The 14,400-nt window shown below is 45.3% G+C and overlaps 1 protein-coding gene across 6 annotated transcripts in view; it reads right to left on the bottom strand.

Moving 5' to 3' along the window:
• UTRN (utrophin) overlaps nucleotides 1-14,400 on the bottom strand; it is a 1,167,552-nt gene that overhangs the window by 247,268 nt on the left and 905,884 nt on the right. For all 6 annotated transcript variants that reach the window (XM_063917938.1, XM_063917937.1, XM_063917939.1 and 3 more), the window contains one exon: nucleotides 481-542. In XM_063917938.1, the coding sequence (XP_063774008.1) occupies nucleotides 481-542 (62 nt within the window). The remainder of the gene's footprint in view (nucleotides 1-480; nucleotides 543-14,400) is intronic.

Here is a 14,400-nt window from a genome sequence, read left to right as displayed (position 1 = left end):
GGGCCTGTGATCGTCCCTCTGGAGCTAATGTCCAGTAGCCTAAGAAGCCCAATCCACTCTGCACGCAGGTGAGTTCGCTTCTTCTCCCCTTAGTCCCTCGATGCAGTGAGCCTGTTGCCAGCAGGTCTCACTGAAAATAAAAAACCTAAAACTAAACTTTTCACTAAGCAGCTCAGGAGAGCCACCTAGTGTGCACCCTTCTCGTTCGGGCACAAAATCTTAACTGAGGCTTGGAGGAGGGTCATAGGGGGAGGAGCCAGTGCACACCAGGTAGTTCTAAAGCTTTACTTTTGTGCCCAGTCTCCTGCGGAGCCGCTATTCCCCATGGTCCTTACGGAGTCCCCAGCATCCACTTAGGACGTTAGAGAAATACTATTGCTGGTATTTGATTGTAACTTACCTCTTGTGAATGCTGTAATGCTGTGACATGACAACAATAAGTTACTAACAATGTACTATGTATATGTAGAGTCTCCTTACCGAGTGATTGGAAGAGTTCTGTCATTTTTGGGTGGTCCCAGCAAGTACTCTGTGTTTCATGACTAGCAATTAAAGAATAATAGAAGAAATGCATAGTTAATGAATGGAATACATGACTGAATGTATGGTATATAAGTCTTTACATTTGTATGGACAATTTATCCTTGCATGTTACGTTTGTGTATACTTCTTAAAAAAGTATAATTATCTATCTATCTATAGCTATCTATCGATCTATCTATATCTATCTGTATCTAAAGGTGGGTACACACTGGTAGATATATCGGCCAATCAATTGATCGGCAGATATATCTATAGACGGATCGAGCAGTGTGTTGAGCATACACACTGCCCGATCCGTCGGGGACTGACGCCATGAACTGGGCGGGCGTGTACACATGCCCGCCCAGTTCAGCTGTCAATAACCGCCGGCTGCCGCAACATGTATACGGGCGGTCACACAGCGACGCGCCAATATATCGGTAGATATATTGGCCGTTGGCTGTGCTGCGGGGCCGACGCGATACGTCTGTGAACGACAGAGCTCACAGACGTATGGCCCATACACACTGGCCGACGGACCCGTGATATATCGGCCATTCAAGAGAACGGCCGATATATCGGCCAGTGTGTACCCACCTTAAGGGTTATATTTACTAAAGTGTAAGAGTTTTAGAAGTGGAGATGTTGCCCATAGCAACCAATCAGATTCTAGCTATTATCTTCTAGAAAAGGCCTGGCCAACCTGCGGCTCTCCAGCTGTTATGAAACTATGCAACTACTGTATCTATCTCTATCTATCTATCTATCTATCTATCTATCTATATCTATCTGTAGCTATCTATCTATCTATCTATCTACCTACAATATCTGTATACACCTACCTACCTCTATCAATCTATTTACAATCTATCTATCTATCTATCTATCTCCCATATCTCCCCATATTTTACTAAAACACACACACACACACACACACACACACACACACACACACACACACACACACACATTTCTGGCACTCACAAACACTATTGTTATTGTTCTGTATTATCAGATTAAATACAAAAAACTAGAATTTTGCACCTGCTCAGAGCTGGAAGTCTAAGGTGTCTGTTTACTAAGCCTTTGATGGAGATAAAGTCAACGAAGATAAAGTCCCAGCCAATCCGTTCCTAACTAACATGTCACAGGCAGGGTTTGAAAAATGACAGTTAGGAGCTAATTGGCTGGTACTTTATCTCCATCCACTTTATCTCCACCCAAGCCTTAGTAAAAAGACCCCTAAGGCTGGATTTAATTACCCATGGTAAATTACTGCAGAATAAAAAGGGAGATTGCGTCAATTGCACTTCCGTTTCACCAGACAGCTTTGCACGGATTCGCGTTACCAGAGTTGCAGCACCCATTAAACTGCTAATTATCAGGGATTTTTTTTTCGATTTACTGAGGCAGGTGAAAGATAATCCACGAGAACTCCTGGATTCGGGGCTAACTGATTAGCCCTGGGGGATCAATAAGTCCACAGAAGTCTACAGCCGCTAATTGAATTCAGGCCTTGGTGTCTCGTTCTATACCTATGAACACAACTATTGTGCTCATTTATGTCATTCAGGGTAAAAATTAATTATTCAAGTCCTTTGGATTCATACCTGATGTGTTATGTTTGACCACCCTTACACTGGAATACGATAAGTTACTGGCTTGTCATTTTAATGCCATCATGTTTTTTCCAGTTATGGATATCTGATCATGGTATTTTGCACTGTGCAATTTTTTAGCACTGTGGGGGTCATTCCGAGTTGATCACTAGCTGCTTTCGTTCGCTGCACAGCGATCAGGCAAAAAATTGGCACTTCTGTGCATGCGTATACGGCGTAATGCGCACGCGCGTCGTATTATTACAACGAACTATGTAGTTTCACACAAGGTCTAGCGAAGCTTTTCAGTCGCACTGCTGGCCGCAGAGTGATTGACAGGAAGAGGGCGTTTCTGGGTGTCAACTGACCGTTTTCAGGGAGTGTTCGGAAAAACGCAGGCATGGCTGGGTGAATGCAGGGCGTGTTCGTGATGTCAAAACAGGAACTGAATAGTCTGAAGTGATCGCAAGCGCAGAGTAGGTCTGAAGCTACTCTGAAACTGCACAAAATAATTTTGTAGCCGCTCTGCGATCCTTTAGTTCGCACTTCTGCTAAGCTAAAATACACTCCCAGTGGGAGGCGGCATAGCGTTTGCACAGCTGCAAAAAACTGCTAGCGAGCGATCAACTCGGAATGACCCCCTATATTACTTACATTGATGTGCTACAGTTTTTGTTTTATTTTGTGCAGTCTCTGTGCTTATGAACTTTGCACCCCTTATTGTTGCACTGAGAAAGTGCAGCCTGTCATCATTTATACAGTATATATGACACTGCCATCAAAAATATTCACTATCACATACTGTATCACAAACACATTAATATCAAGGCATAATTATGGCTTAGAATGACTTTTATTTTACAGATTGTGTGTTTTTTATTCTTATGGAAACATTGTTTTCTTTGGATTTAAAATGATGTTGTTGATTTTTTTCTTTTTTTGGGGGGGGGGGGGGGGGAATGGGGGGGGTGATTTAAAGCTCTGCCCTAGAACACTCCGGCAATCATATTTCCCTGGTGAGCATTGTCGAATCTCGCTGCAGTGTCTGCAGTCTCTTGCTAGTGGTGGTGGTACTGTGGCTGTGGGCATGTAGATACAGCTGGGCTGCCTGTGTAATGCTGGAATATAGCTGCTTTTATGTGCTTTTAAAAACTGATTCTGCGACATGCTTGGTATCCTAAGACACAATTGTGCTATTCTGGTAATTCAGATGTGACAGGTCCTCTCGGAGTATTACTGAAGACTAAGCTTCATGTTATCTGTATTTTCTTATATAAAGAAACATTCATTATATAGATAGTCACGTGTCACCAAGGGCAACAAGAAAGTGATGTTTTGAAAACGAATAATTTGGGCTGTGGACAAAAAACTGTATTTAAACTGTGATGCTCAGAACATAAATGGTTAAACAAAAAGTAGGTTTTGAGGTTTTGAAAGTAATTCTAAAAGTAAAGACCAAGTTTGCAATGGTAATAAAAGAAAATTATGTTGACATTAATTACTTTCATGTCTGATCTAGTGCAGGTAAATTATTAAACCTGTGCCTATGTGAAGACACATTCTTTGTCTCCTTTAATCTAATTTACATGAATCCTCCACATTACTGTCATTTTCACAAAAATCACAGTTACAGTGTTGCCCATATATTATGCAAAACTCATCATATTTCTATCCAGCCCTAGCCGGTATGGCTAAGCCATTCACAGACCCACAGATACAAACACTGAGAATACAGTTGATCTCAGTATGGCGAGTAATGCACACGCTTTTTCTCCTGGCCACGATCTCTGATATCTCATCTACTTTCAGTATGCCAAACCCCTCATTTCTGCTTCCTCTCCTGCCTGTTCTCACTGCCATCTAAAGTCTGCCCTACAGGCTTCTGTTATAATCCCTTCTTTCTTTTCATCTTATCATTGTCAGCCTGACGTTCACCATCCTATTCTCTCTGCCCCATCACCCTTCAATATCCCATATGCTCTCAGAGTGTACTATGTATTGCATACTGTAGAACAAATAGTAAAAACATAACATCCCAATTTTTACATGTGGCTCAAATGCAGCATTCAAATGTAGACGTCTACTATAAATGATGGAGAAATTAAACTCCTTTAAGAATATAGATTTGTAAATGCCGTACTGTATTTATTTTACATTTTTCGGTCTGAAAACCAGGATTGTGTGACACTACTGAGAGATTTGTACGCGGAAGGACCAATCATAAACTGTAATCAGGAAATTGGGCTTGTAATTGGTCACCCTGCTCACACCACACTTCACCAAGATTAAAAAGGCAAGGAGAATTGGTTTGCTGGTGCTGGTGCACAGATCCGGAGAATAGGAAAAGCGTCTGTATGGAGCAGCATATGGGACTTTAGCTAGTAAGAACAAACTGGTGGTAATAAAGGTTTAAAATGATCCAGAATAATAAGAATTTACTTACCGATAATTCTATTTTTCGTAGTCCGTAGTGGATGCTGGGGACTCCGTAAGGACCATGGGGATTAGCGGCTCCGCAGGAGACTGGGCACATCTAAAGAAAGCTTTAGGACTAGCTGGTGTGCACTGGCTCCTCCCCCTATGACCCTCCTCCAAGCCTCAGTTAGGATACTGTGCCCGGACGAGCGTACACAATAAGGAAGGATCTTGAATCCCGGGTAAGACTCATACCAGCCACACCTATCACACCGTATAACTTGTGATCTGAACCCAGTTAACAGCATGATAACAGAGGAGCCTCTAGAAAAGATGGCTCACTACAGCAATAACCCGATCTTTTTGGTAACAATAACTATGTACCAGTATTGCAGACAATCCGCACTTGGGATGGGCGCCCAGCATCCACTACGGACTACGAGAAATAGAATTATCGGTAAGTAAATTCTTATTTTCTCTAACGTCCTAAGTGGATGCTGGGGACTCCGTAAGGACCATGGGGATTATACCAAAGCTCCCAAACGGGCGGGAGAGTGCGGATGACTCTGCAGCACCAATTGAGAGAAACTCCAGGTCCTCCTCAGCCAGGGTATCAATTTTGTAGAATTTTACAAACGTATTTGCTCCTGACCAAGTAGCTGCTCGGCAAAGTTGTAAAGCCGAGACCCCTCGGGCAACCGCCCAAGATGAGCCCACCTTCCTTGTGGAGTGGGCATTTACAGATTTTTGGGCTGTGGCAGGCCTGCCACAGAATGTGCAAGCTGAATTGTACTACAAATCCAACGAGCAATAGTCTGCTTAGAAGCAGGAGCACCCAGCTTATTGGGTGCATACAGGATAAACAGCGAGTTAGTTTTCCTGACTCCAGCCGTCCTGGATATTTTCAGGGCCCTGACAACATCTAGCAACTTGGAGTCCTCCAAGTCCCTAGTAGCCGCAGGCACCACAATAGGTTTGTTCAGGTGAAACGCTGAAACCACCTTAGGGAGAAACTGAGGACGAGTCCTCAATTCCCCCTGTCCGAATGGAAAAATCAGATAAGGGCTTTTACAGGATAAAGCCGCCAATTCTGACACGCGCCTGGCCCCGGCCAGAGCCAACAGCATGACCACTTTCCATGTGAGATATTTTAACTCCACAGATTTAAGTGGTTCAACCCAATGTGACTTTTGGAAACCAAAACCTACATTGAGATCCCAAAGTGCCACTGGAGGCACAAAAGGAGGCTGTATATGCAGTACCCCTTTTACAAACGTCTGAACTTCAGGGACTGAAGCTAGTTCTTTTTGGAAGAAAATTGACAGGGCCGAAATTTGAACCTTAATGGACCCCAATTTCAGGCCCATAGACACTCCTGTTTGCAGGAAATGTAGGAATCGACCCAGTTGAATTTCCTCCGTCGGGCCTTACTGGCCTCGCACCACGCAACATATTTTCGCCAAATGCGGTGATAATGTTTTGCGGTTACATCCTTCCTGGCTTTGATCAGGATAGGGATGACTTCATCCGGAATGCCTTTTTTCCTTCAGGATCCGGCGTTCAACCGCCATGCCGTCAAACGCAGCCGTGGTAAGTCTTGGAACAGACAGGGTCCATGCTGGAGCAGGTCCCTTCTTAGAGGTAGAGGCCACGGATCCTCCGTGAGCATCTCTTGAAGTTCCGGTTACCAATTCCTTCTTGGCCAATCCGGAGCCACGAATATAGTGCTTACTCCTCTCCATCTTATCAATCTCAGTACCTTGGGTATGAGAAGCAGAGGAGGGAACACATACACTGACTGGTACACCCACGGTGTTACCAGAGCGTCTACAGCTTTTGCCTGAGGGTCCCTTGACCTGGCGCAATACCTGTCGAGTTTTTCCCAACGGTTTATAATCATGTGGAAGACTTCTGGGTGAAGTCCCCACTCTCCCGGGTGGAGGTCGTGTTGAGGAAGTCTGCTTCCCAGTTGTCCACTCCCGGAATGAATACTGCTGACAGTGCTATCACATGGTTTTCCGCCCAGCGAAAAATCCTTGCAGCTTCTGCCATTGCTCCTGCTTCTTGTGCCACCCTTGTTTGTTTACGTGGGTGACTGCCGTGATGTTGTCCGACTGGATCAACACCGGCTGACCTTGAAGCAGAGGTCTTGCTAAGCTTAGAGCATTGTAAATGGCCCTTAGCTTTAGGATATTTATGTGAAGTGACGTCTCCAGGCTAGACTATAAGCCCTGGATATTCCTTCCCTGTGTGACTGCTCCCCAGCCTCGCAGTCTGGCATCCGTGGTCACCAGGACCCAGTCCTGAATGCCGAATCTGCGGCCCTCTAGAAGATGAGCACTCTGCAACCACCACAGGAGGGACACCCTTGTCCTTGGTGACAGGGTTATCCGCTGATGCATCTGAAGATGCGACCCGGACCATTTGTTTAGCAGGTCCCACTGGAAAGTTCTTGCGTGGAATCTGCCGAATGGGATTGCTTCGTAGGAAGCCACCATTATACCCAGAACCCTTGTGCATTGATGCACTGAGACTTGGCTCGGTTTTTAGGAGGTTCCTGACTATCTCGGATAACTCCCTGGCTTTCTCCTCCGGGAGAAACACCTTTTTCTGGACTGTGTCCAGGATCATCCCTAGTAACAGAAGACAAGTCGTCGGAACCAGCTGCGATTTTGGAATATTGAGAATCCAATCGTGCTGCCGCAACACTACCTGAGATAGTGCTACACCGACCTCCAACTGTTCCCTGGATCTTACCCTTATCAGGGAATCGTCCAAGTAAGGGATAACTAATATTCCCTTCCTTCGAAAGAATATCATCATTTCGGCCATTACCTTGGTAAAGACCCGGGGTGCCGTGGACCATCCATACGGCAGCGTCTGAACTGATAGTGACAGTTCTGTACCATAAACCTGAGGTACCCTTGATGAGAAGGGTAAATTTTTTACATGAACGTAAGCATCCTTGATGTCCCGAGACATCATGTAGTCCCCTTCTTCCAGGTTCGCAATCACTGCTCTAAGTGACTCAATCTTGAATTTGAACCTCTGTATGTAAGTGTTCAAAGATTTTAGATTTATAATCGGTCTCACCAAGCCGTCCGGCTTTGGTACCACAACAGTGTGGAATAATACCCCGTTCCCTGTTGCAGGAGGGGTACCTTGATTATCACCTGCTGGGAATACAGCTTGTGAATGGCTTCCAAAACTATCTCCCTGTCAGAAGGAGACATCGGTAAAGCCGACTTTAGGAAACGGCGAGGGGGAGACGTCTCGAATTCTAATTTGTACCCCTGAGTATCACCTGAAGGATCCAGGGGTCTACTTGCAAGTGAGCCCACTGCGCGCTGAAATTCATTGAGACGGGCCCCCCACCGTGCCTGATTCTGCTTGTAAAGCCCCAGCGTCATACTGAGGGCTTGGCAGAGGTGGGAGAGGGTTTCTGTTCCTGGGAACTGGCTGATTTCTGCAGACTTTTTCCTCTCCCTCTGTCACGGGGCAGAAAAGAGGAACCTTTTGCCCGCTTGTCCACGAAAAGACTGCGCCTGATAATACGGCGTCTTCTCATGATGAGAGGCGACCTGGGGTACAAACGTGGATTTCCCAGCTGTTGCCGTGGCCACCAGGTCTGAAAGACCGACCCCAAATAACTCCTCCCCTTAATAAGGCAATACTTCCAAATGCCGTTTGGAATACGCATCACCTGACCACTGACGTGTCCATAACCCTCTACTGGTAGAAATGGACAACGCACTTAGACTTGATGCCAGTCGGCAAATATTCCGCTGTGCATCACGCATATATAGAAATGCATCTTTAAAATGCTCTATAGGCAATAATATACTGTCCCTATCTAAGGTAACAATATTTTCAGTCAGGGAATCCGACCACGCCAACCCAGCACTGCACATCCAGGCTGAGGCGATTGCTGGTCGCAGTATAACACCAGTATGTGTGTAATACATTTTAGGATATCCTCCTGCTTTCTATCAGCAGGATCCTTAAGGGCGGCCATCTCAGGAGAGGGTAGAGCCCTTGTTCTTACCAGCGTGTGAGCGCTTTATCCACCCTAGGGGGTGTTTCCCAACGCACCCTAACCTCTGGCGGGAAAGGATATAATGCCAATAACATTTTTATCAGTTGTTATCGGGGGAAACCCACGCATCATCACACACCTCATTTAATTTCTCAGATTCAGGAAAACTACAGGTAGTTTTTCCTCACCGAACTCGTATTATCAGAAATGTGTAAAACATTTTTCATTGCCTCAATCATGTAACGTGTGGCCCTACTGGAAGTCACATTTGTCTCTTCACCGTCGACACTGGAGTCAGTATCCGTGTCGGCGTCTATATCTGCCATCTGAGGTAACGGGCGCTTTAGAGCCCCTGACGGCCTATGAGACGTCTGGACAGGCACAAGCTGAGTAGCCGGCTGTCTCATGTCAACCACTGTCTTTTATACAGAGCTGACACTGTCACGTAATACTTCCAACAGTTCATCCACTCAGGTGTCGACCCCCTAGGGGGTGACATCACTATTACAGGCAATCTGCTCCGTCTCCACATAATTTTTCACCTCATACATGTCGACACCAACGTACCGACATACAGCACACACACAAGGAATGCTCTGATAGAGGACAGGACCCCACTAGCCCTTTGGGGAGACAGAGGGAGAGTTTGCCAGCACACACCAGAGCGCTATATATATACAGGGATAACCTTATATAAGTGTTTTTCCCCTTATAGCTGCTGTATTGTTTATACTGCGCCTAATTAGTGCCCCCCTCTCTTTATTTAACCCTTTCTGTAGTGTAGTGACTGCAGGGGAGAGACAGGGAGCTTCCCTCCAACGAAGCTGTGAGGGAAAATGGCGCCAGTGTGCTGAGGAGATAGGCTCCACCCCTTATCGGCGGCCTTATCTCCCGTTTTTTGTGTATTTTTGGCATGGGTTAAATGCATCCATATAGCCCAGGAGCTATATGTGATGCATCTTTTGCCATTTAAGGTATTTTTATTGCGTCTCAGGGCGCCCCCACCCAGCGCCCTGCACCCTCAGTGACCGGAGTGTGAAGTGTGCTGAGAGCAATGGCGCACAGCTGCAGTGCTGTGCGCTACCTTTTTGAAGACAGGACGTCTTCTGCCGCCGATTTTCCGGATCTCTTCAGGGTTCTGGCTCTGTAAGGGGGCCGGCGGCGCGGCTCTGGGACCCATCCAGGCTGGGCCTGTGATCGTCCCTCTGGAGCTAATGTCCAGTAGCCTAAGAAGCCCAATCCACTCTGCACGCAGGTGAGTTCGCTTCTTCTCCCCTTAGTCCCTCGATGCAGTGAGCCTGTTGCCAGCAGGACTCACTGAAAATAAAAACCTAAAACTAACTTTTCACTAAGCAGCTCAGGAGAGCCACCTAGTGTGCACCCTTCTCGTTCGGGCACAGAAATCTAACTGAGGCTTGGAGGAGGGTCATAGGGGGAGGAGCCAGTGCACACCAGCTAGTCCTAAAGCTTTCTCTAGATGTGCCCAGTCTCCTGCGGAGCCGCTAATCCCCATGGTCCTTACGGAGTCCCCAGCATCCACTTAGGACGTTAGAGAAAATTGATTTTATGTCTGTCGCATACAGTATACTAACTTATACATACAGAGACAGAACTACCACTGTACTTGGAGGTACACAGATTGGGAAGGGATAGGCAGTATCTTCCCTGTCAAAGCTTTATGTGTACATATCCATTTAACCCAGCGGTTCCCAAACTCAGTCCTCAAGGACTCCCAACAGTTCACGTTTTTTATAGGTCTCTTCACAGAATCACAAATTAAACAATTAGCTCCACCTTTGGATCTTTTAAAATGTGTCAGTAAGTAATGTTTACAGTCACCAGTGCACCTGCTGGGTGACCTGGAAAGCATGAACTGTTAGGGGTCCTTGAGGAAAGAGTCTGGGAACCACTGGTTTAACTGTTAGGTGGAACATGGAGGTCTGAATACATAAAATCTATAATTTAGAGTATGTTCTAATTCAGCCAAGCAAACCAGGCAAAGCAAAAATCTACTGCTCCTTTGAAGTTCTGAAACTACTTGGAAATTCTATATATCCGTAATGCTACTGATAACATGCTGGTTTCTCTTTGATCTTTCTGAATGTATTTGTCTCTTAATATTACTGAAGTATAAACATCTAACACTTGGAAATTACTCTAAAAAGGCACAGTCATATTGAGAAAATGCTGCCGCCTTAATGCCATGAGAAACGCCATTCATGATTTTCACTTCCAACTTCAAACTTAGAAACTACTTGAGGTATTACAGAAAAATGTCCATTAATTACTCAAAATGGCTGTCACTGAAATGGCTCTTATAAAATGTTCTGTGCGTACTTCATATTCAGTTTCATGTAGAGCAGAAGAAAATGGGACAAGGAGCTCTTTTGACTAAAACAGAGATAAAAGTTGAATACATACTTTAATTAGAAACAAATGGCCTCAATAAGCATTGACCACTTTGAGGCTCAAACATATACTTGGAAAGTGGACTACAACACCGCACTGTTTCCTAGTTATTTTCAGCTGCTGGTATCGTAAAATATGTGCAACTGAAGATAGCGTAAGTGTGTGGCTGGAAGAGTCGGATTGGGGCAGTGTAACCGCAAAACTGGTATAGTAAATCATGCAAGCATGGCACACACAGTGCAGATGCGGCCTAGCTACAGTAGGGAGTAAGGGCCAAAAATACAGAATTTAGCATTAGAGTTCATAGCTTGTTACAGTTAATCCAACAGGATGAACAACATGGAGTTCCTCAACAAAAGTTGTATCAAAGATAGGACAGGCTAGCGCGGTCACACTATAAAAGAGACACTTGCAGTGTGGGGACCTCTATTATACTGGAACATACTGTTGCTCCAGAATGGTCAGCATGGGGCTGGATTCCCAGACGGATTTGGACATGCAAAACAATGACTGTCCTCCTTTAGGAAAAAACAATCCCGGTATGAAAGAAATGAGACTCCTCCCAACTCCCTGGGTGTTGGAGGCTGGGAGAAAGAATTACATTAAAAAATAAATAAGTAAGCATGTACGTATGTATTTCAGTGAGTGTGTGTGTGTGGGGGGAGAACTGAAAATCCCAGGACACTTGGCTCCTGGACAAACTACAAAGGGTTCATATACATTTATTATTCTTACATGTAGGGTAAGAATGCTTTTGCATGTAGCCCACAAATGCTGAACAGTTTTATTTTCACGCAGCAATTTAGATTTCTGTTTGTACACACCCCTCCCAAATCTTCATCTCTCTGCACATTTTAAATCTGCCCCACCTACAGGACAACATGATTTTACCACCAATATGCAAAGTTAACCTTGGATTGTGGTATGCCCACTCATGCCGTACACATAAGTTTATTGGAATGCTCCTATGCACCCTGTCCTGACCCTACTCAGTTCCTGTTCTAACAATAAGCCGCATGCCCCGACTCTGCTTTACTTGTGACTATTCTATTGTGTGCACTGCATGCATTGTCCTTCAGTAGCAGTACACTGCTGGTGTCACATTGAGTCTGGATTTGTTAGCATTGCTATCTAAAACACTATTCCTGTCTGTGGCAGCCTTCTGTATATGTTCTACATTGTCCATAAGTCCAGGGGACAACAGACTACTGGCAAGCAAAGGGCTGCTATAAGCGAAAATCAGATGCTTGTTCTAGAGGTTAGTACAGAAGTGTAGTTATTACACCTATCAAAGGGGTCGATTCAATTCTCCGACAGTTGAATATCGCCGGGAATTAGCTCCCGGTGCTATTCAATACAGTGCCAAGTGACACTCAATTGTCGGGAATTCTTTTCTCACCCCCAGGGGATGCGAGAGGAAATCCAACAAAAGTGCTTCCACGCGGCCGGTGCGAGGCTGATTCGGCGAGTTAAGTTGGAGAATGCCCGTTCTCCCGACAAATCAACCTGTTAAGTCCGGGAGAACGGGCATTCGCCGACTTAACATGAGCTGAATTGAATAGCGACGGGAACTAATTCCCAACACTATTAAACTGTCTGAGAATTAAATCGACCCCATGGTGTCTTTGGAGTGTGTGAGGAAACCGAAACTTGTTGAGAACATACAAACTCCACACTAATAAAGTCTTAGTTTGAATTAAAAAAAAAATACTTTCTCTACTGTGTTCACATGTTAAATATATCATAATTTAATCAACCAGTTCAAGGAAGTTTCATTGTTCATTGAAGTAATTATATTATTCCATATTATATATTCTGGAGAGAAAGCACGTATAAGTAAATTAAATCAATGAGCTATTAACAACGTGCTCAGTAGAGACATGGTACAAACCAACAGCATAAAAAAGCTGGGGAAAAAATCTAGATTTACTTTTTTAAGATGCATTTAAAAATAAGAATTTACTTACCGATAATTCTATTTCTCGTAGTCCGTAGTGGATGCTGGGGACTCCGTAAGGACCATGGGGAATAGCGGCTCCGCAGGAGACAGGGCACAAAAGTAAAAGCTTTAGGATCAGGTGGTGTGCACTGGCTCCTCCCCCTATGACCCTCCTCCAAGCCTCAGTTAGGATACTGTGCCCGGACGAGCGTACACAATAAGGAAGGATTTTGAATCCCGGGTAAGACTCATACCAGCCACACTGTACAACCTGTGATCTGAACCCAGTTAACAGCATGATAACAGCGGAGCCTCTGAAAAGATGGCTCACAGCAATAATAACCCGATTTTTGTAACAATAACTATGTACAAGTATTGCAGACAATCCGCACTTGGGATGGGCGCCCAGCATCCACTACGGACTACGAGAAATAGAATTATCGGTAAGTAAATTCTTATTTTCTCTGACGTCCTAAGTGGATGCTGGGGACTCCGTAAGGACCATGGGGATTATACCAAAGCTCCCAAACGGGCGGGAGAGTGCGGATGACTCTGCAGCACCGAATGAGAGAACTCCAGGTCCTCCTCAGCCAGGGTATCAAATTTGTAGAATTTTGCAAACGTGTTTGCCCCTGACCAAGTAGCAGCTCGGCAAAGTTGTAAAGCCGAGACCCCTCGGGCAGCCGCCCAAGATGAGCCCACCTTCCTTGTGGAATGGGCATTTACATATTTTGGCTGTGGCAGGCCTGCCACAGAATGTGCAAGCTGAATTGTACTACACATCCAACAAGCAATCGTCTGCTTAGAAGCAAGAGCACCCCGTTTGTTGGGTGCATACAGGATAACAGCAAGTCAGCTTTCCTGACTCCAGCCGTCCTGGAAACATATATTTTCAGGGCCCTGACAACATCTAGCAACTTGGAGTCCTCCAAGTCCCTAGTAGCCGCAGGTACCACAATAAGCTGGTTCAGGTGAAACGCTGACACCACCTTAGGGAGAAACTGGGGACGAGTCCGCAGCTCTGCCCTGTCCGAATGGACAATCAGATATGGGCTTTTGTGAGACAAAGCCGCCAATTCTGACACTCGCCTGGCCGAGGCCAGGGCCAACAGCATGGTCACTTTCCATGTGAGATATTTCAAATCCACAGATTTGAGCAGTTTAAACCAATGTGATTTGAGGAATCCCAGAACTACGTTGAGATCCCACAGTGCCACTGGAGGCACAAAAGGGGGTTGTATATGCAGTACTCCCTTGACAAACTTCTGGACTTCAGGAACTGAAGCCAATTCTTTCTGGAAGAAAATCGACAGGGCCGAAATTTGAACCTTAATGGACCCCAATTTGAGGCCCATAGACAGTCCTGTTTGCAGGAAATGCAGGAATCGACCGAGTTGAAATTCCTCCGTGGGGGCCTTCCTGGCCTCACACCATGCAACATATTTTCGCCAATGCGGTGATAATGTTGTGCGGTCACCTCC

The sequence above is a fragment of the Pseudophryne corroboree genome, chromosome 4, assembly GCF_028390025.1.
Source record: "Pseudophryne corroboree isolate aPseCor3 chromosome 4, aPseCor3.hap2, whole genome shotgun sequence".
Taxonomy (NCBI): domain Eukaryota; kingdom Metazoa; phylum Chordata; class Amphibia; order Anura; family Myobatrachidae; genus Pseudophryne; species Pseudophryne corroboree.
The sequence above is the reverse complement of the archived record's forward strand: the minus strand, read 5'-3'. Positions and strand labels throughout refer to the sequence as shown.